General features: G+C 40.0%; 1 protein-coding gene across 1 annotated transcript in view; it reads right to left on the reverse strand.

Annotated features, from left to right (window-relative positions):
- Positions 1–22731, reverse strand: part of HMCN1 (hemicentin 1) — a 185926-nt gene that overhangs the window by 18584 nt on the left and 144611 nt on the right. Inside the window, exons 66-91 of the mRNA XM_065745659.1 lie at positions 21566–21749; positions 21302–21399; positions 20623–20901; positions 16772–16962; positions 15130–15211; positions 14252–14388; positions 11715–11856; positions 10498–10642; positions 9544–9671; positions 8994–9150; positions 8700–8821; positions 8346–8510; positions 7963–8070; positions 7566–7703; positions 7299–7433; positions 6764–7033; positions 6192–6382; positions 5634–5847; positions 4998–5132; positions 4254–4444; positions 3705–3786; positions 2705–2974; positions 2032–2202; positions 1660–1830; positions 899–1069; positions 180–350 (exon numbers count right to left, since the gene is read on the reverse strand). Of these exons, the coding sequence (XP_065601731.1) occupies positions 180–350; positions 899–1069; positions 1660–1830; positions 2032–2202; positions 2705–2974; positions 3705–3786; positions 4254–4444; positions 4998–5132; positions 5634–5847; positions 6192–6382; positions 6764–7033; positions 7299–7433; positions 7566–7703; positions 7963–8070; positions 8346–8510; positions 8700–8821; positions 8994–9150; positions 9544–9671; positions 10498–10642; positions 11715–11856; positions 14252–14388; positions 15130–15211; positions 16772–16962; positions 20623–20901; positions 21302–21399; positions 21566–21749 (4248 nt within the window). The remainder of the gene's footprint in view (positions 1–179; positions 351–898; positions 1070–1659; positions 1831–2031; positions 2203–2704; positions 2975–3704; positions 3787–4253; positions 4445–4997; positions 5133–5633; positions 5848–6191; positions 6383–6763; positions 7034–7298; positions 7434–7565; positions 7704–7962; positions 8071–8345; positions 8511–8699; positions 8822–8993; positions 9151–9543; positions 9672–10497; positions 10643–11714; positions 11857–14251; positions 14389–15129; positions 15212–16771; positions 16963–20622; positions 20902–21301; positions 21400–21565; positions 21750–22731) is intronic.

Genomic DNA, 22731 nt, shown 5'->3' on the forward strand with positions numbered 1-22731 from the left:
GATGAAGAAATTATCTTGTCAGGCATCGAGTACCACCTGCCTGTGTTCAGATTCCCTAATAAAAATTAGGAAAACTGCAAGTATTGGGAGTACAAGTGTGATTTGTGGAGGGCTTCATTCCTCTCATTCACCCCGATGAATCTATCAAGCGGACAAGCAGCCTAAACCAAAGAACTCACTGGGACAAGGATCACTGTTGCAAAAATCAACCTGTACGTCATTTCCTTCACATCTGTGACCTCCAAACTGCGGGGCTGGGTCTGAGCAGTGGCGTGTTCTCTGAGTGCTGCCTCCGCCGCAGGACACAGTGCAGGCACTCCAGCTGCCCCACTGGGCCCACTTCCCATCCACTGGTAAGAAAGGCACAGCACAGAACAGTTACAGCCTCTAATGCTGGAGGTAAAAGTCAGTCAGAGTTACGGCAAGGTGAAACTGACTATTGGATGCTACTGACACTTCCTGTAGAGGGAGTCATGCAGATTTTCAGGAGTGAAAATTGGAGATCAGCACCATCTGTATGTAAGATGTGGTACTACCACATTCATCATCAGAGATCGCTGAGTCCACGTGCTCAGCCACTTCCACAGCTTTAGATATCCATGCATAAACTTGCTCCTGAAATCACCACACTGGGCAGACTGTAATTTAACAGCCAACGATCCAGAATGCTGCTTTCAAACAGTAGTAGTGTAAAGGAAGGAGACACAAGGGCTGAAGAAGAAATCCCACGTTGGGTCTACAGAGGAATGCAGAAAATTGCGGGAGGGACCTCTTAAAACAGAAGGTTTGAATAGGATTTTCTCAGGGATTACAATTTTAGAACTGAAAAGCGTTAGATATAACTTAAACAGTATTTGGAAACGGCCAGTTTTCTCTTTCTATCTGATGTATATCTTACCTGGGCAGCGCCTCTTGCTGCAGACCTGCCTCTGCACACCAGGCCCGTGGCAGTGGGACCCACCATGTGATGGAGGTGGGCTGCTGCAGAGCCGCAGTCGCACCTGGGTTCCTTTCCCACAGCTCTCACTGCATGGGCCCCATGGAAGCCAGGAGCTCCACTCACCATCGACTGCAAAGGCAACGCAGTCATACAACCATTTAAACCTTTTTAAAGCTCCTTTTACTTGACATTATGGCTACACAGCCAATGGCAAACAACAAAAACAAAACAAAAAAAATCCACTACCTTCAGTGGGTACCAGTAAGCAGGAGCCAGAATTAGTTTGTTACCAAGATATTCAGAAATTCATCTTGGGCTGGATGCTTAGCTTCATGGCAGTAGCAAAGCCAGGCGAATGGGAAAAGTCAGTATAATGAAAACTGTGCAGAAGGAAACACGCCAGTGGTGACAGGCTAAGAATAAATTACATGCTGTCAAACACAATAATTAGCACCAAGACAGGAAAGAAATCTTAACATGCAGTTAGCAAGGGAAATGCATGTGACTGAAAATTTAAAAAGTGGAGGAAAAATGCTGCTAATTTCTTAGCTTTACGTGGCCTTTTTAATTGGCTTTGTGGGATAGAATAACAAATGTGGCTCTGTAAGCAGACTGACAACATAAAAATACAAAACTGACACTTTTATTGAGTGGGGAACAGAGAGAAATTGCTGAAGAAAGTCCCTTATGCAGTCAATTCTACATAAACCTTCTTTTACCTGGGCAAGGTCCAACATTGCACATGATGAAATCCACAGCGCTTCCATCGCATGGCTTCCCATTGTGCTGGGCTGATGGGTTGCTGCAGGTTCTGGTTCTGGTCCTGTTCCCCCGTCCACAGCTCTTTGAACACTCCTCCCAAAGCCCCCATTCAGACCAGTTGCCATCAACTAAGAGCAGAAAATTTCAGTTTTAATTAAAATACTTTAAAACAAACAAAACTGTGAGTGTACAGATCTCCCTTCCACAAAACTCAAGATGAATTTCACCTTGTTAGAAAAATCCATCTGACAGGAAGATCCACAGTGAAAATGGTATATTTCTGGGACACTTGACATAAGGCGAAATAAAAATACCAATCAATTAAATACCTGGACATGGCTTGTTGTGGCAGCTGCGCATCTCTGTGTCAGGCCCCTCACACAGCCTCCCTCCATTTGCTGGAAGGGGGCTGTTGCATTGACGAGCACGTTCCTGAACACCTTGACCACATGTTACACTGCAAGGTTGCCATTCAAGCCAATCTGAAAATCCACCGTGCACTGCAGTGGGAAAAATGATGCTCTGTTGGGACTACATATTTATGATGACATCTCTTAAACTAAGAGAACAAAGAAGAAAACATACTACAGAAACCATGCTTGGAAATCCAACCTGCTTCATGTCCTCATTACTGCAGAAATGAAATGTCTCACTACAGTTTAGAGATCACCTCAGCTGCTCTGAAATTATTTATGCTCCTAAATGAAATGCTTTTCCTCGAAGGTAGTAAGTAATGATACACATTCCAAGGATGGGATCTCATTCAAGAGTTTTCATTTCATTATTATTTGTGTCTCTCATTCCTTTATATTCATCTGTCATGCAAGCTACAATTGCAGTCAGAGTAACAAAATGACATGAAGCACAAACCCACTGACTTCTCAGAACAGGTCTGATGTTCACCTAAGGCATACATGGAAGGGATAAAGTCTTGTTGCTACTGTCAATTAATGCTGGAATCTACTAGTTAGACAATCATTGCACTGTATTTTTTGCACCTACCCTGAACAGTTAGTGTAACTCTAACAAGCACAGATCCCAGTAGATTCCTAGCTACACACTCATATTCAGATGTATCTTCCTTCCGTGCTGCGCTGATATGCAGGGAGCCATTAGACAAGACAGTCACCCTGTCATCGCTCACAAGTGGATGACCTTGGCGGGACCATCTGATGGCTGGAGGGGGTTCTCCACTGGCCTGGCAGTTCAGCATTGCTGTAGCACCAGCTTCAATAGTGGTCCCTGCAGGCTCAATGGTGATGACTGGAGGACCTGAAAGAGGATGGCTTTAGGCTACAGCACATGGGTACATTCTTCCACTGTAGTAAATATTAGAAGTGGGGTCAGAAAGGTCAAAACAACCTAGTCTCTTTATTTTGACAGATTACTGTTGAACTTCCATTATCAAATGATAGAATGTGCAAGTTAAAACAACACTAATAAGACGGTTTTTAATAATAAGACTGAGGACCAAAGTTGGGACTGGGACACAGTCTTCTTATATCACTTTTTTCAAAAATCTACAGGAAGATGCTACTAGCCATGGCCTGAGGCAACAGAGATAAGGCACACATCAAGAATGCTCAAGTCTAGTACCTCAACCATCAGTAAAAAAAATTCTACAGCCAGTAGGAAAAAAAAAATCAAAATATTACTTCATCATAACAAAATATTGTCAGCGAAGACAGGAATTCATCTCATGTAACTTTCTCAGTTTAAAAATAAGGTCTAGTTCAATCCAGCTGTACATACAACTGAGAGAAACGGACACTTTTCAGAAGATTCATCCCCACCTAAACTGATTTCTAAGATGAATGAGCTACATCATCCTCCATGTGCTTTCCTTCCTTGATCTCAGTTGCCAGCTTCATTACTAACAATAAAAGATGAGATGTAGTACAGTGAGGTGCCCAACCTTCAAATTCAATGGGAGCTGCAAACACTGCAAACGAAGATTACTGCTCCAATCTAGTGGCACAAGACTTATAGTTTAGTGCCTTACCATGAAGGGTGAGTGTCAGACTGCGTTCTACCACACCAGCATCATTGGTTGCCACACACTTGTAGTCACCAGCATCTTCGTTCTACAGAACAGAAGGCAAATAATCACATAACCTGTTAACATGGATGTAACAAGGGTTTCAGTTTACCTCACGCAAGCGAAACTTCTGCAGTACAACACGGCATGCACTGGATTCTAAGTTAGATTCTACAGTATCCAAGCATTTCACCTTTATTAACAGATGATACTGTGAATTATTTTAACTGCAATTATTCCATTTTTTATTTCCTTTAATTCCTTAAAATCAAGATTTCATACACCAAATAATGATATATAGATACAGTCTGACAATTAAAGAAAATAATAGTGCCCTGATATTTGTTACAGTAATTTGAGTATAATTCTAGACTGGATTAAACCAGTATTTGTTAAAGGTAAAAGCAAACTGGATTAAGTGTCTAGTCTTACTCCTTCAAAACAATATGATCTGGAAAACCCATATTTGTTAACTGCAATGTACAAACACATCACAACAGACCAGTGACTCACAACAGTGCCATAGATAGCAAGAGAACCATTGTCAAGCTGTTGGATCCTCTTGCTAATCCGAACACCCTCCCCGTTTTTGGTCCACTGGATGGTTGGAGGTGGATCCCCTCTGACTTCACAGCTGAGCATAGCATTACCACCCAAGGGCTCAATTCGGCTAGGATGGTAATCCCCTCTGAAAACTGGAGGCTCTGAAAAAACAAGTGGTAGTAAACAAATATCAGAGTCAAAATAAAATGCCCTGAATTGAATGTTTCAAAGGAATTGTTCATCCTTAACTTTAAGACTTACAAAATGTGAATTTCAGTCTGTTTCTATTTTTTTTTCCCATTCATCCAAAGACCAGATACTAAATAATATGCAGGAAGAGGAGCAGCCCTGTGGAGCTTTTGGTGTTCTGGTGGACAAGTAGCTTGATACAAACCAGCAGCGCATGCTTGCAGCCTGAAAGGCCTATTGTATCCCAAACATCTTAATTCAGAAGGTAGTGAGGTGCTGGCACACGCTGCCTAGAAAAGCTGTGGGTACATTGTTCCAGGAGGTGCTGAAGGACAGGTTGGATGGGGCCCTGCACAGCCTGACCTGGTGGGTGGCAACCAGCTCATAGCAGGGGGTTGGAACTAAAGGACTTTTGAGGCCCCTCCCTACCCATGCCATTTTATGATTCTGTGATTCTCTGACAATATGAACACGGCTACATGAAACTCCCTGACAGTGACCACAACTGCTGTTATTTGTACATACCTTTGACGTACAGAAAACCAATAGCCCTGATGGAGCCAACTGTGTTTTCTGCTGTGCACGCATAGGTACCAGAGTCATCTTTAGATACTCTTTCAATAACAAGTTCACTGTGTCCACTTACATCATCGTAACGTGCTGAAGGAAGAAAACACAGTAATGGATTACCTCAATGATTTTAAACATATGAATTTCAACAACTGATACTTCTTAAGACTGAATTAAAGCGCTATTCAGAACAGCTACATTTTCCCACATGCACATATTCACAGAAGTTGTCCTTCAATTTTAAGCTCTGTCCATCTTTATTCTTTGCACTACTGAGATTTTGTTCATACTTGAGCTTTTGTTGTTGGATAATGTCATTTAGTTGTTTGAATAAATGTCATAAAATACTGAATTTTTTAATGTGTTACATTATTGTCTACAGAATAGGAACAATTTCTTAATTATTCTTGCAGCTGAGTCTCAGAAGCAATTTAATTACATGATTGCATAATGCTTAGGATATCTCACACCCAATCAGTGCCTAACAAGCTTATTATCTCTAGGATTTTTTTCTTCCTTATCCTAAATCAATTGCAGCATTGTGAGGGAAAAAAAATAGAGGAAAATGACCAGTAACTCAGTGTTTCTCACCTGGAATGATGTTATTGTTAAAAGTCCATGTTATTTTGGGCACAGGTACCCCAGTTGCTTTGCAAGTTAATCTAAGTTGTTCTCCTTTAGTCAAAATTACATCTCCAGGCAGTTCAGTAAAAGCAGGGAGTACGTGAACAATCAGGGTGACAGTACGTGTGTCTTCTCCAGCAGCATTCTTAGCAGTACAGGTGTAATTGCCAGAATCTTCAGGCTGAAAGACAGAGTGTTATCCAATGTTATCACTTGGAATGGCAATGGAATATCAAAGCATTTACAAATAGCACTTGTTAGAAAAGCACATCTGAACACTTGCTTCCTCTGTTTCTGAAATATGACCTTACACTTGTTTTTGCCCGTTCTGAGAACTTATCACTACAAGTTTTTCACAGATATTTTACTCAATGGTGGAAAATGAAACATTTACGAAGACTTTGAAATATTAAGAATGAGAAAACAAAATAAGAGACTAATCCATAAACTGATGTAAAAGAAGAGAAGTAGGGTCACCTGAAACCCAAGGCTAGTCAAGTCACATTTTAAATTTAGTGAACTTACAACAACATTGTCCAAGATGAGGTCTCCACCTGGCACAGCCTTGTATTTTCCCACTCTCTCTTTTAACAGTGTATTATCTTTCTTCCAGGTTATTATTGGTGTGGGAATTCCATCTGCCATACAGGCAAGAACAGCACGGGAGTCTTCTGTGACCACATAATGTGCCTCTGTATTGTGAATCTTGGGTGGAGCTGTCAAAAAATATACGTACATATATGCATTTAAATATTTTTTTTTAAAGTTACCTCTTCTGTAAAAGCATACAATACTGGATTGCAGAAACTTGGATCTTCTGTATTGTTTCTTGTATCCACCAATGACTATCCATTAAGTATGCCACAGAGTGCATGAAATACATGCAATGAAGAAAATTATTTAAGGGAATGCAATACTCTTCCTGAGTTTGAACAACTGGCTGATACTACGAACCAATAAAGTTGCACATCTTTGTGGGACAGGTTTAGAGTAGCAAATGCACCATTTTCCTGAAATTCTCCCTTACATCCTAGCTCCTCACTCTCCAAAGGCCCATGCTGTCATAGTACACTTTGTTTCCATACAGCCCCACTCACCCTGCACAATAAGCTCCATGCTGGAACTGCTGGACCCTGCCAGGTTTGTAGCTATGCACGTGTAATGGCCTGCATCACCAGGCTGCACAAACACAATCTGCAGTGCCCCAGTGCTAAGGCTTCTTCTTCTCATGGACTCTGTTACTTGCTGACCATCTTTATGCCAACTGATCTCTGGCCCAGGGTAGCCTTCAGCCTCACAGTGCAGAGTGACAGATTGATCAACAGGAACGACATACTCCTTCAGGTGGGACTTGATGACAGGAGGGACTGAAAAAGGATTAAGAAAATTTAGAAAAGATTGAGATGATGTAAGAACTGTGGAACACCTCAATTCTTAGTGAAAACAAGCCTAAGAGCATACATCCATCCTATAAAAAAGGAATGACAATTAAAGGGCTTTATTTCATGTCACATCAAATAGGAAAGCACTAGGACCTGCTGCATTGCTAATATTTAGGTTTTGACAAACAGAAAGCATGCATTAATTTCCCGTCTATAAATCACTACAGTAAGAGTTTAGAATTTGATTTACCATGAACTTTTAGTTTGATTTTCCCCAGTGCAGTGCCAGCTGAATTTTGAGCAACACATATGTAAGTGCCAGCATCTTCAACAGTTGATTCTGATATCTGTAAGCTGCCATTGGGAAGAACCATATAACTGTTTCCTGAAACAAATGTAAGCAAAGTACAGCTTTTTTTTTTCCTTTTTAAAAAGAAAGAGTTTTGACATTCACAAAACAGACAGGAAGTTCTGAGTTCCAGTAAATAGGGTGGAATTACAGACTATAAGAGGATACCTGTTGTGATGATACTGATACCCTCCTTTTGCCATGCTATTATGGGTCGAGGTGTTCCCATTGCTTCACATGGTAACAGAACAGGATTGTTCACAATGACATCCAGCATCCCGGGCTGAATTTGGATAATGGGTGGTTCTATGGAACCAAATGAAAGGCAAAATGCCAACTAGTAAACTTTCAAAGCAAGCAAATACAGAAGACATTTAAATTACATAACCTGAGAGTCTGAGAAGGCTGAATTAGCAAAGGCTAGCTGGATTATGCCATCCTTACAAACAGCTCAGTGGAAGTGCTCTTCTACTGACAGTCTGATCTGTGTTTATCCTTATTCTGTGGCACAACCATGCATTACACGTGCGAAGTTTTCTGATAGAATATGTTTTCTCTACCTTACCCTGAACATGAAGAATGACATGTTTATGAGCAGAGCCAGCTGCGTTCCGGGCCACACAAGTATATTGACCTGCATGTGCTAATTGAACAGCAGGAATGTCAACAGCACCTGCAGCAGAGAGAGTGCATTTAGAGCATATAGCAGTATGAAAACAGTATGGAAAAAAAAAAAAGCAGTATGGAAAAATAAACAAAAATAAAGCAGTATGAAAACATCCATGGAGAACTCTCCTGCAGCGCTCATTTAAAGAGGTCTATATTTTCTAAATAAAGAAATGAAAAGGTTTTTCAGGAGTTTTTGGTATCTAGTTAATTACTTCTAGATGTGCATAATCAATCCCTTTCACTAGTTTTCTGTACCTGAACTCCATCCATGTACAGTACCTGAAGGGAGAATTCTGTAGCCATCTCCTCTGGGAAACAACTTTATGCCATTTTTGGTCCAACGAATTGAGGGAAGAGGAATGCCTGAGGCAGTGCAGGAAATTACTACTGGAGACAGCTTTGTAACAAAGAGATCTGTGGCTTCATCTGCTATGGATGGGGGCACTAAAAACAAAGATCAGTGTTATTATTCTACTTGCATTTGTTAAGAATTCTTGAAAGAAACCTCTTACCTTTCTTAGGAATAGGAAAACTTAAGGATACCATAAAAGAGAGCAAAGACTCATCCTAGCATTGGTATATCCCAAGGAAATTCTAGATGCCATAGAACTGTAACAGTGATATCTCCTCTACCTTGAACAGTAAGCTCAACTGCTCTTTGATCTTCTCCTGCATCATTTGAAACAGAGCACACATAGACAGCAGTATCATCCACAGTGGGAGAAATGATTACTAAGGAACCTGAAGATAGAAGTCTGAACAAAGAGAAGAAAGAAAAAGCCAGTGAAATACTTCCATTTCTTCTCAGGTAATCAGATAACAAATTTTGTTGGCTATATAAAATAACATCTATGTATGGATAGTTTTTAAAGCGCTGAGTTAATCCCCAACAATTTTAAACCAAAATGAAAAGAAAACGTCCTTCACCTGTAAGTATTCTGGTTCTGGTCAAGATTGAGCAGATGCCCATTCTTTTTCCAGCTAATTGCTGGCTTGGGAATTCCAGTGGCTTCACAGGGCAAAGTGGTCTGCACGTTTACAGTAACTGTAATATTAGTATGTCCAGAAGCAATAGTTGGAGGAACTAAGGAAAAACAAAGCCTAATTATTCAGAATATTTACACACACGTGCATGTTTACCCACATACCCATACACAGAGCTGTGCTGCCTGAACACACTGAATTTTTATAAACAGAGTAACTTGGTGGTAATGAACCTACTAAACATACAGTACTGGATATGTTGAGCCTTCCTATGTCCACTTGGTGTGTACATAACAGGCAACAAGGAAAAAATATTTCCTTTTCATAACACTGGGCTACATTCCTAAGACTGTAAGTTCCCTTTTTATATAAAAAAAATAGTAACTGAAAAAGGGAAAAACTTCCCAGTGTATCAAACTGAACAAGAAGAACAATACATATGTACTTTAGACTTGTGAAAACAGGTAAATTTATCTAAAACCAAAACTTTTACCAAGGACTTGCAGATCAATTTGTTTGCGCTCAGTGCCAGCTGCATTAGTTGCCATACACATATATCTTCCTGTGTCAGTAACATGTGCTGAGTAGATTTGTAGAGATCCATCCTCTAATATGGAATATCTGAAACAAAACACATGTTTTTTCCCCCGCTACCCAATCAACGGAACCATTAGCTATCAAATGACATAGGCTGAGCAACAAATAGTCTCAACACTTGGTGTCAAATTTGGGCACATACAGTTTTCTTGTTTATTGCACTTATTATGACCCCACTACTTCCCAGCACATCCACATTGCAGAGAAGTTATAAAAATCAAATTGACACAGTACTTATATATAAATTATAACAGATTCACAGATGTCCAGAATACTTCTTTATGGAGATTCATTTAATCTAAAAAAAAAAAAGTTAATGATTGTATATTTTATTTTTCCTTTGAAATATAATTGAATTCTTAAGAATTTGTTCAGTTCTAGAAAATGCCTAGCTATTTCCCCCTAAGGCAATCAAAAGACAGAAGCCATTTACTACAATAAATGTTGATGCTAGGCCATATGTATTAAGTTTCATCAGAAATTATAGAGGATACTCCAGGAGCTTTTGGTCTGCATGAAATTGCTTAGATTCACTTTAAAAACTTGAAATATGAAAAAAAATAAACATCTTCCATATTTATTGTTTAAAAAAAAAACACTCAATCTTTTTTACAATAAATGGGTAAAATCTTTAGTGCTGCTATTTTTCTGCAGAACAACTTCTCAAAACCACTATTTCTACCACCACGTTTTTCATATTTGGGTCTATCTGACACAACTGCATTAACAGCGGTTCTGGGCTGTGAAACCAAAACTCATTTACAAATTCTAGATGTATAACTAAGCTTTCTGTACCTGGCATATTATTAAAAAACTGAGAAGAATACTTATTTTGACTACGTGACAATACCTGGTATTGTTTCCATTAAAAACAGCCCCATCTTTCCTCCACGTAACTCTGGGGACTGGTACTCCTTCTGCAATACACTCCAGAACAACAGATGCATTTAAATGGACAACAGTAGTCTGAGGGCTACTTTGGATTGTTGGAGCCACTGTTAAAGGAAAATCCCAGATGGTGTCAGAGAAAGAATTTTTAGGCTGCACTAGTTGAAACAGGACACATGTCAACAAATGCAGTAATGGGGATGATTGTAACAACAGCAATAAGCTTCTTACCATATTGTTGAGTACAATGTACTTGCTGTGATGCAGTATGGAATAAAAAAACAAAGTCTGTCTTAAACGCATTGTAAACATTGTCTTAGCTATTTAAAGCAAGGATTGTCACATAGTTAAAACTGCAGAAGAGTTTATCACATTATTTCAGCATAATAAGACAGCGAAATTATATCCTTGCTGTAACCACATTAAGGAGAAATGAGAATTAGAAACGGAGAGCAAAGAATAACCTTGGAGGGACTCAGTGTAATGTAATAACTCAGTTATATATGCTTAACAGAACAGACACGAGGAAAAAGTTTCGTATTTTTAGTGTGAGAATAGAAATGTTTCTCATCAGTCTACAGTTGAGAAAATAGAGGACTACAATGAAATTCAAGTACCAACAGGCTTATTGTAATAAAGGTCAGGCATTGGAATGCACAGGGCCCTCCAAAACCTATGTTCCTACCATTGCCTGCTTGTAGCTTCAGAGAAGCCACAGTTTTCAAGTGACTTGCAAAACTTGTGGTGAAACCAGCAAGTCCCCCAAGATACCAGTGAAATGCTTTAACCTAAGTTCGTCAAGGAGCTCTTCTCAGCCTTGGATTTACATGTTCAGTCTGGATGCAACTTGCCTTTGAACAAGGATCACAGAATCACAGGGGTCGGAAGGGACCTCAAAAGATCATCAAGTCCAACCCTCCTGCTAAAGCAGGATGAAGGCAGGATGTGTAGCAGGAGAGGCAGCCATGGTGGGTCCCCAACTGGTCCTCTAGTGAGGGGAACAGCTGTGAACTGGGATGGTGACACTCACGAGGTAACAGACCTGGTCCCACAGTTCAGACAGCCTAAGTGTCCCACGCTTGATTTAAAAACAGACTTCTAATGCTTTCTTCTCATTTGAGCCCCAGCAGAAAAATCAAGCAAGGAGCAAAACAGACAAGAATGGATCCATGATTTTACCATGTACTGCCAGCATGAACTCCCTTGTCATTTTTCCTGCAATATTACTTGCCACACACGTATAGTTTGCTGCATCACTGAGGTCAGCATTATTGATTTGCACGTATCGCCCATTGGATAGGATTCGAATTCGAGGACTTCCCTAAAGGGAGAGAGAGAGTTGGATGGATTTAATTTTACTGTTGTTCTCTTACTAAAGATTGAGCATTTTTTTGTTACAGAGTAAGAACAGCAATGAAAGAAGGCCAAGGTTAATTCAGGGGGCTGAATTAACTGCTAGCTTAACTTGATTTATAGTCATGAAGATAATAGGATAAACCAAGTTCTAAGAAGTTATCATTGTTTAGTGGTTCCAACTCAAAAACCCTACTGGGACTTGCACCTCAATAAGATGGCTTTTAGGGTTACTTTGACAAAGGGTTTTGATACAGCATAAACTTTGACTACTAAGTTTACTAGATAGCATTTGAGTGCTACAACGACTCCAGAGTAACTGCTCAGCAGCTATTTGAGGGCAAAGTTTTGTGTTTGTTTTTTTTAACAACAACAACAAAAAAATTTAAACAAAAAAAAAAGCATTTGGACCAGAACCAAATGAAGGACTGACAGTAATACCAAATACAAGTGTTCAAAAACCTGTCTGCATGAGAAAACAGTTTAAAAAAGAAAACGCACAAATAAAAAACATAAACACAAACTTTGGGTAACATTCGAAGTCAGTGTTCCCATCTGCTCTTTTGGCTAGGAGACCTGCAGACACCAACCACCATATACAAGTAAAATGTCTCCAGTTCTTCATAAAGTACAGCTGATAAATTAGGAGGCCCACAGCTGCACAAAATTTATAACAGCATTACTTCAGAGATTACTGCCAGAGGAGAACTAACTGCAGAGATTGAACGTCCTTACCATAGTTACAAAACAAAAAGGTGGGAAATTAGCCTGCATAACCAAGTTGCCTCAGTTCTCACAGACACGATCCTTTGAAGCAAAAGAGTTAATATTATGTAAGCATAAAGACAAGGGAACCAGCACAAACAAGGAGATGTTACAAAAGGAAGGAAAATGCATGCTCATCCATTTATTATCTAGGCTCACAGAGAGAGAACTCCAAAAGGAGCAATCTCCAACAAGAGAGCCACCCTTGGTGGCAGTCTTACATGAGGTCTAAGATCGTGGCTCCACCCCTTCTAGTCCCACAGGTGAACTGCCTTCACCTGTGCTCCCAGGGCTGACCAGGTCTTTCCTTCAGTGCTCAATCAGTGGTTCAGGCTGTGAATTAACAATCCCCCTGTACAGTAATTTAAACCCCAGGTGTTCAGCTGAGTATCAAGGTCTATAATAGCACTCCTCCACTGCTTTACTTCTGGTAAGTATTAATGAAAGTGGCTTCTTTTCATGGTTTATTTAAGTTGTAGAATTTAAAAAAAAATTCAAGCACTAGTTAAAACAATAGATTTTTAAGAAAGACTGAGGTAGAAGTATTCAGGTATCATTTCCAGGTCTTGTTTCAACTTGTTTTCATTAAAAAAAAAAAAAAAAAAAGGCTGTACTCAGTATTCAAGGGAACAGCACTTCTATTAAACTTCTTTCTGTCTAGTTTTTGCATGATATGCAAGGTAACATCATTTTCCAGCAGCACTTAGTAAGATATAATTGCTCACCTTATTATTACTTCTTTCACAAATATTTCATGCATAGGAGTTTACAATAGTGGAAGAGCCTGAGGAATATGCTCTCAGAAGCAGACCTTTGAATGAAAACTTCTGATGGACTACAACAATGGGAGATATATGAGTTATGTCTTATGAATTAAGAGGAATTTGTTTTCATTTTATTCATAAATTAAGGTCAACAGAAGAAAAATTAAGTTGAATTAATAACTGAATTTAAATTGATCTGCTGGAAAGCATCAGGTTTCTGAGTGATCCTAAGGAAGATGATAAAAAAAAAAAACCAACACCTTTTTACTAAAACTATCCTAATCTTGCTAGTTTTCCCTCAGTCACCAAGGACTCTATGCCTTATATGACATTACTTGGAACTATGAGTGAAAAAGATGCATTTGATAGAAAATTGTGTTGGTTTGTTACACAATTCTTTGTGTTTTTGTTTTGTTTTTTTCCACCAACATAAAGAATTGTAATTCCTTCCTAAATGTAACTAGATTATTAGAATTATTTGGATATATCCAAAGGAAGTGCAACGTAGTCTTTTCTCAGCTACGTTTCCTGGAAGCCATTCAGGAATTATACCAAAGGCTTCTAGCATTGTATAGAGGATCCAGGAAAGACAAGGGATCCCCTGGAGGAAAAAAGAACAAATAACAATGGGATAGCCACTTCATATGCTTGCTAGCTTCAGGTTACTCTTTTAGGACTAACTGTATTTGTACTGGGGCAACTCAGCTTGAATTCGAGGCACTGTAACTTGACTGCACTGAAGGAGTAAGTGAGCAGAATAAGAAACCTCAAGCACTGTGTGTAAGAAAAGTAAAATGAACAACAGACTAACACAAATAACGTAACTGCTAATACCTCTAAAAGTTCTCCATTTTTAAGCCATGAGATTGTCGGAGGTGGTACAGCATCTGACTTGCATTCCAGTGTAATTTGTCTGTTCTGCAACACAGTGAGGTCCTGCAGACCACTGGTGCCAGCAATGTTAGGAGGAACTGTTACAGAAATTAAGAAAAGTAAACACCATGGTTATGAACTACCATTAAAACTATAATATAAAAAACTATTTTACTTCTCAATATTTAAGACAAAGCAAAGCTACAGTGCACAAATTAGTACTACTTTTCAATATCTGTGTTAAATATACCTCATTTGTTTAACTGGTGGAATTGTTTCTTAAGTCATATACTGGAAACTACTGAGACGGAAATTAAACTAAATTCTCAGCAAGGGCACTAGCATCATCAAAGTCAGAGCAGAGAACACAGAAGTTCCATTAACTCCTCATCATGAAACGTGGCAATTATAACACTCAAGAAGAAACCTGAAGCATACTGTAGAACTCCAGAAGTTCTGTTTATACTGCCTTTAAATGACGTTATACTTGATGTATTCTAAATACATACATATATGCTTTTCTACTGAGAAAAAACTAAGGTGTTAGATATCAGTATACTTTATACTTTTTGTAAGTACAATAAATTCAGTTCTGCAGAACACAAATACCTATAACCTATTCAGAATAGAAAGTGTGAATTGCATCAGTTGGAAATTTCCCCTTTTATTGTATGTCGAAGGAGTTAACCTTATTCAGAAATGTTAACTTTCATATAAGATTCATTTTCTCAAAACATATATTTCCTCTTTAATAATAAGTAAGCTGTTAAATGGGATACTGATACATACCCTTTGTAGTTTACAGCTTAATTTAGGAAAGAAATATTCCTCAAACTTACCATGCACTCTTACTAAATATTCCTTATCATCATCCCCTGCTGGGCTAGATGCCAAACACATGTATCTTCCTGCATGCTCCACCTGGAAACACATGGACAACTTCAGTAAGAGTATATGGGAACAATTCCGAAAAGCAGTAAAATATGAACACTGACAGCAAAATGTAAAAGGTAACAGTTTAAAGTAAAGACAACAGATAAGGAAAGCCTGAGAAGAAATGAAACAAGTTCTTAGAATCATAGAACTGATTCTTTGAGTTTGCTTCAGGAGGGATCTTAAAGCCCATTCAGTTCCAAACCCCTTCTGTGGGCTGACTCTCCTCCAGTAGCTCAGGGTGCCCAGGGTCCCATCCCAAACAGCCTTGAGCACCTATAGGAATGGGACATGCATAGCTTCTCTGCACAGCCTTTTGCCAGCACCCCACTACCCTCTGAGTGGAAGATTTATATTAAAATCTATCTTATTTTAAACATTACCCCTTGCCCTATCACTATACTTCCTGATGGTCTCTCCCCGTCTTTCCCATTGTCTGTGCCTTTAAATACTGAAAGGTCTTCACAGAGCCTTCTCTTCTCTAGTTCTTGGAACCTTTTCTCTCTTACTACCGTAGTATTATGCAGACATGGCTTAGGAGTGGAAGACTATAATCTCTCAGGACAATGCACTACCAGCAAATATATCTCTTAGTGATACTTATTGCAATAGGCGATCCACAAAGATGGAAGTTGCTATAGGTATCCATCCACGCAACAGTAAATTCTGGGTAATAAGGAAGCTTTTTTATGTACACAACCATAGAAATAACATTATGCTTTTCTCTTTACTGTAAACTTCTCATTATGAAGACAGGAAGTATTTACTTAACAAACAAAACCAGCCCATCTTCCTGAGTCCCATCCCCCTTGTGTTTGGTGACATCCAGTCTGGCTGACTACAATAGTTCTGTACAGGTTATTTTTCCATGGACTCTTTTATTGCCTGAACAAATCTGAAAGCTTTTGTATTGTTTGCAGTTATTTTTAACTTTTACACAGATGACAACAAAAACAGTGTTTTTTTCTACAATCTATGGTCTATCCAAGTGAAAAGCAAATGGGTACCAAGCAAATCCGAGGAAGAGGAAAGAAGAGAAAGACTGAGGAGGAACTATAAAATAACAAAAGAAAAGCAAGTGACAGTAACAAGAGTCAAATAAGGCAAGAAATGAACATGAATAGGTAATAAGTACAGATTATAATATATATATATATAGATTTCAACAGATATGTAAAATATAATTATATAACATACATTACATAATCTTATAATAGATTATAAATAAAACCAGAAAACACAAAAAATGCACAAGTCCCTAGCCTCAGCTTTGTATAAAGAAGGATGAGCAAATAAAGAAGTTTCAGAGTTCCAAAATGAACTTGAATAATGCTCAGAAGAGGCAGAAATGCTAGGTCACTCTTAACCCATAATGCTACCAGTTTTTCCTGAATAAAAGAATTGAAGGCAAGGCTTGAATAGCACATCCTCCAACTGCACATGCAGGAGGATAACTTTATAGAGATTTTTAGGACCTACACCAGCAGTCAGTTGTATATACTTCTCTAGAGTTTGCAGTTTGAGACTACTTTGAAACAGTTGTTGTACCTGAGTGCTGGTTATTTGAAGCCCTTCTCTCAGGATGCGAATATTCTCATTCTGCAGAAGTGGGCGCCCATCCTTCATCCATGAAATTTTGGGCATTGGAATGCCAGTAGAGATGCAAAGAAGTTCAAGGGGATTGTTGACAATCACAGAGAGCTCTTCTGGTTGACCCGAACCATTGATTTGAGGTGGTTCTATAAAAGGAAAAACACTCCCATTGTTTATTGGCTGAAACAGCCTATAAAAACTAACTCATGGACTTGTAGTTCATTTGTAGAATTAGTCTGTTTCAGTATAATTTATGGCATTACAAATGAGTATCTCATGGGATTTCCGTCTGTCTCTTCCATGTAAACTGTGTATTTTGTGGAATTAAATTAGAAGGTAGAAATTACTTTCATAATCTCAGGTAAAAAACTTTATTACATAGTATCAGTATGTTATTATCCCTTGTACATGCCCTAAGATTTTAATTAGCCCTTCTGTGGGCTGAACCACTGATTGATCACCTGAGGTGAGCACTGAGTCAGCCACAGGAGCACAGGTGAAGGCAATGCACCTGTGTGACAGAAGGGATGGAGTCTGGCTCCACCTCTCCCAAACCCCATTTAAGGGCTGACCACCATATGGGAGGTATCTCCAACAAGAGTTCCAGGTGAGCCTTTCCTAATTTACCAGTTGTCTTTACACCAACTAGATAACCTGTCCAAAAATATACTGTTCATCTTCATTATACGGTACTATAAATTCAGGGTATTCACACTACAATTGGCAAGTCATGCGGGCTTGAAAAAAAAATCATCAACTGATATATCTTCCATTTGGAATATCTTCAAATGGAGCAGGGGGGAGAATGTTATCCCCCTAGAATAAATACTCTCAGTTCAGAGCCTGAGACTTATGGGGTCACTCAGTTATGGCTTAGCCACTATTGTTAAAAAATGGGGACCACTGCAGGTTACAGGGACTATTTCTCCTTCTCCAGCCTGCCTTGCAGATTATTTCCAGAGTTTAGATAAAGGTGTACTTATTACAAAGGAGCACTGGCTAGCTGCATCTGCTGTGGCTTGGCCCCTGGTAATGGCAGTACACCAAATGGAAACAACAAATAACAAGACAAAGTGTGAGAACCAACTATTGAGAGACCATATTGAGAAATTAGAACAGCAATTGGGCACATTAACAACCAAAAAAACAGGACTAAATGCCCTGTAGCATTTCAGTTGAGGACACTCAGGTCCATGAGAAAACGGACCTGGTAACTCAAAGGGCATGGTCTCTAAATTGGATCTCAAAGCTCCATCTACAATGGATCCCTTTGAGATCCAGCCAATTATAACACAGAAAACAAAAAAATGTACAAGATAGACTGGCAGGGGTGCCTCCTGACCAATGGCCCCCTGCTGAAACATACCTGCATGTAACAGCTCACCCTATACAGCAAATGAAATGATGGACCTAGTACAGCGATTCCATCTAAAGCATAGGGAAAGCATACTGCCATGGCTACTAAGACTATGAGATGCAGGAGCTGAAAGTGTATTAGTTAATGGGACAGAAATGACCAAGCTAGCATCTATAACCATACACCCAGCCCTGAGACAAATGTTATATTACCACCATCCAATACAATGAAAATCACTCTATTATAGACTGGTTGATGGCAGTATGCCATCTAACATGGCCCAATAAAACAGACATACCACTTCATACTGGTTTACAGTCCTCTTTGGAGGACCTCCAAATGTACATTTGAGAACTGGGTATGAGGGAGGCCATGTGTTCTGACACATTTGGAAGTCCAGACACGGAAAAATTTACAGGAGTTATGAGTGACCTGATATTGCAGCAAGCCACTTCTCATCTTTATGGGACATTGGTCTCCACACTAAATCCTTTAGTAGCTTCAGAGGCCATTATCCAACAAGGGGCCCAACTGGTAGCAGACCTGGGGAAAACAGCGCAGATAAACTAGGCACAGTGTCCACATGGTGGAGGATGCCAAGGTCCTCCCAATGAGAACCAAGAAGTCTGCCCCACAGACACCCTGATCAGGCCCCATTATGGTCTGGAAAACTATGTTCAATGATCCTATACAGGCCAGGGTTGCATCTGCTAATATCAATGGGCAGCGCAACCATATTTTATTACAATTATGGAAACAACTAAGAAACAATCAAAAATTTCAGAGTGAGCCCAGAAAATCGGGAGTACGAATAATACAGGAAGCACCTACCAAAACCTGGAATTTAGCTGATTTTATAGCACCAAATAGGAGGAAGAAACCTCCACAGGCATCATGGCCTGAGCCACCTGCGCTAAAAGATCTTGGTTTGGCCAAGTTCATGGTGTAACAAGGGATGCTGGGGCTTCCAGATGGGACCGAAGGCCTTATGTAGAGTTAGAGATATATTGGTCGGAAACAAAGATACAGAGAGTAATGGCTTTGGTAGACACCGGTGCAGAAACAATAACATATGGGGATCCATCTAAATTTAAAGGTAATAGTGGGTTGGTGGGTTTGGGGGACAGACCATTCCAGTCATGCTTAAAACTGGGGGTTGGGCGTCTCCCAGCCTGGAAGTATAAAGTGTCTATTGCTCCAATCCCAGAGTACATCTTGGGTATAGACATTTATGGGGTCTGGCTATCCAGATGACTGTGGGAGAGTTCAGACTTCAGCAAAGGTACGTTAGTATTTGGGCAGTACAGACAATACTGAGGGGCCATGTAAAACAAGAGCCTATGTGTTTGCCAAAACCGTGCTGGATTACTAATGTAAGACAGCATAGACTCCTGGGGGGACAGGATGAAATATCAAGGACAGTGCAGGAACCAGAAAAAGTAGGCACTGTAAGACCTGCACACAGCCCATAAAGATTCCCCAACATGGCCAGTGCGAAAGTCGGATGGAACATGGAGAATGACAGTGGATTACAGGGAACTGAATAAGGTCACACCGCCCCATCCATGCAGCCGTACCCAATATTGCCTCCCTAATGGACACCCTGAGTAGGGAAATCAAAAGCTACCACTGTGTCCAAGATTTGGCAAGTACATTCTTCAGTATTACAGTCACTGAAGAACTGTAAGCCCGGTTTGCATTTACATTGGTAGGCAGGCAGTGGACCTTTCAGGTCCTGCCACAGGTGCGCATTCGCCAACGTACCATCGTAACTTGGTGGTGCATGACCTGACTAATTGGAGAAAACCTAATAATGTCAACCTATACCACTACACTGATGATCTCCTGTTAACATCCAACTCACTGGAGGCGGTAGGACAGGCAGTAGATTCATTAACCACCTACCTATGAGAAAGAGGATGGGCTATAAATCCTCAAAAGATGCAAGGTCCAGGCTCATTTGTAAAATTTCTGGGGTAGTCTGGTCAGGAAAGACCAAAGGACTACCCAGTGCCATTGTAGATAAGTTTTTACCATTCCATTTTTACCATCTGGATAATCCGTCCAAAAATATACTGTCCATCTTCATTACATTGTTTGGGTACTATTCAGTCAGGGTATTCCCCCCACATTCACCCCACAGCCCTTTAACTTTTATACTTTCAGTTACGACTTTTACTATGCTATCAAGCAGAATTTCCACTAGCCAAAGCAGTATATTTAAACCAGATCAGTTTCTAAATCAGTTTACTATTAACTAGCATATTTCAGTACTCCTGAAATCTTGAATAAAAATACATGTTATTTTACATGCACATCTTTAGTTATCTTCCACTTTCTTATTTGACTATCTTCACACACAAAAAAATGTTTCTTGAAAATACTTTTTCATCCCTTGAGATACTCATCTACTGCTTGCATTTTGTTCAACTGACAGGTTAACACCTACCCAACACTTTGAGGGAAAAGTGCTTGCTGACATTTCCTGCTTTATTGGATGCTACACACGCGTATTTGCCTGTGTCACCAATCTCTGCTTTTACAAAATGAAGAACCATTCCTTGGTTACTTGAAGTCTGGTGAGCTCCAAGGCTTAAAGGATGTCCATTTTTAAACCAAGATATAGCAGGTGCAGGAGTGCCAACAGTAAAACACTTCAGTGAAGCTGAACTGCCTTTTGCTACAGTCACATCCTCTGTTCCTCTTGCATTATCCAGGCTTGGTGGTACTACAGAAAAACAAAGATCTGATTCACACAGAGCACACACAGAAGCTAATTGGGAATATAAAATAATTGGCATGTAGATACCGTTCTGCATCTCCTCACACCCCTTAATTTTATGTTAAGTAACTGTGTTAAAATTCACTTCAAGATTATCCATAATCTGTAATTCTAAAAAAAACCAACACATTATGGGTGCCAATTTAAATAAGGACTCTTCTAGCACTAAAACAATTTCCGTTAAAAACATAGAAATACATCAAAACGTAAATGTTTCCTATTCAAGTCTGCTACACCTCTGTGGTTGTCTGCAACTCTGTGTTAGTGAGGAACAAAACTGAAGACTGGGTTTAAGAAACAAACTGATTATCAGATCCTTTACATGGAGCATTTCAGAGAAACTTACCAAAAATTTGCAGTTTATAATGCTTGTTGTCCACTCCAGCTCTGCTAGATGCTACACAAGTGTACACACCAGCATCAGACATTTGCACTCGGATAAGTCTAAGGAGAAAATGAATTTAATTCAGCTATAAATGGAATACAGTATTACACTGTTATTATGGCATGACTTGAATCAAATTTCACTCTTGCTTCCAACAGTGCTAGCCTAACTGTGCTGATACAGCAAAAGACCCAGGCAGTTTAGCTAAAATATGTGAAAACCAACCTGACAACTTGCCCAGCTGACAGTAACCTGATCCGGGAGGAGACAGACAGAGGAAGGCCATTCTTTAGCCAGTTTATTTGTGGAGAGGGGATTCCAGTAGCAGTACATCCAATAGTTATGGAGCTGTCCAAAAGGGCAGTGAGGTCCTCTGCTTCACTTTTATTATTGGCTATTGTTGGAGGAACTGCAATTTGTAAATGTTTGAAAAGGAGAGCATTAAGACTGGCTTTTAATTCCGCATACGCATTCCTGCCATGCTTGAAAGCCTAGGAAATCCTGCACTTAATGCCCCACAGGCAATTCAATCAGTAGAGGCTCCCTTATTTTTTTTTAACAGTAAAACCTCTAATAATAAGCACTAATAAATACTAATTTACATAATTACAACCAGATGCATAGTAGAATGATAATAGCATTGCCTCCTGTATTTGTTCAGGCTGTAGCAAAGGAGAGTTTTGGTCTCAGAGCCTGAAGCTCACAAGGAAATAAAGAAATTGCTGGAGGAAGCAAGTGGTCAAGCATTGATGCTGAGCCTCTTAAGAGCAGATGCGAGTTTACAGTTTGCTGCTAAAGTGCTAAAAATGTTTACTTTAGTAAACTTTAATAAAACATTGCTGCAGAGACCAGCTTCAAGGCAGGTAAGACGGAACTGGGCAAGGAATCTAAGGCAAAAAAAGGCTGACCAAAAAGCTCTTTTTAGGGCTTCTTTGAAGCCAGCAAGGCACTGTGCCTGTACCAGGGATGGCAGCTTGCGGGCAGGCTGCTGAGCCAGCAGCAGTGGAGCTGGCACTGCCCACTCTGATCTCTTGACCCTCACCTGCGAGGTGATAAGCAGCCCAGGGATGGGATAAACAGCACAACATGTGAGAAGCGACCTTGATCGCTGAGGTTCGCTGCTTTGGAGCTGTCCCAGCCAGAAGTGCAGCGACTGACTGCGAGGTGCAGGGGGGTTTCGGTCACTTCCCTCATGAAGGGATCCCCGAGACAGCAGAGCGGCCACAGCTCTCAGCTGGGCAGATCTTGTGAGAGCTGCTGTCGCCGTGTGGGCACTGCCAGGGCAATGGCTCTGTATCCACATCCCATGCATGAAAGGATGGCTGATGCTAAGAAAAGTGTGGAGACTCCAACTGGGGTCCCAAGGACGGAAAGCCCAGCTGAAGTGCCTT

The sequence above is a fragment of the Cyrtonyx montezumae genome, unplaced genomic scaffold, assembly GCF_038088225.1.
Source record: "Cyrtonyx montezumae isolate F1298 unplaced genomic scaffold, pur_monq_1.0 scaffold_1, whole genome shotgun sequence".
NCBI classification, from domain to species: Eukaryota; Metazoa; Chordata; class Aves; order Galliformes; family Odontophoridae; genus Cyrtonyx; species Cyrtonyx montezumae.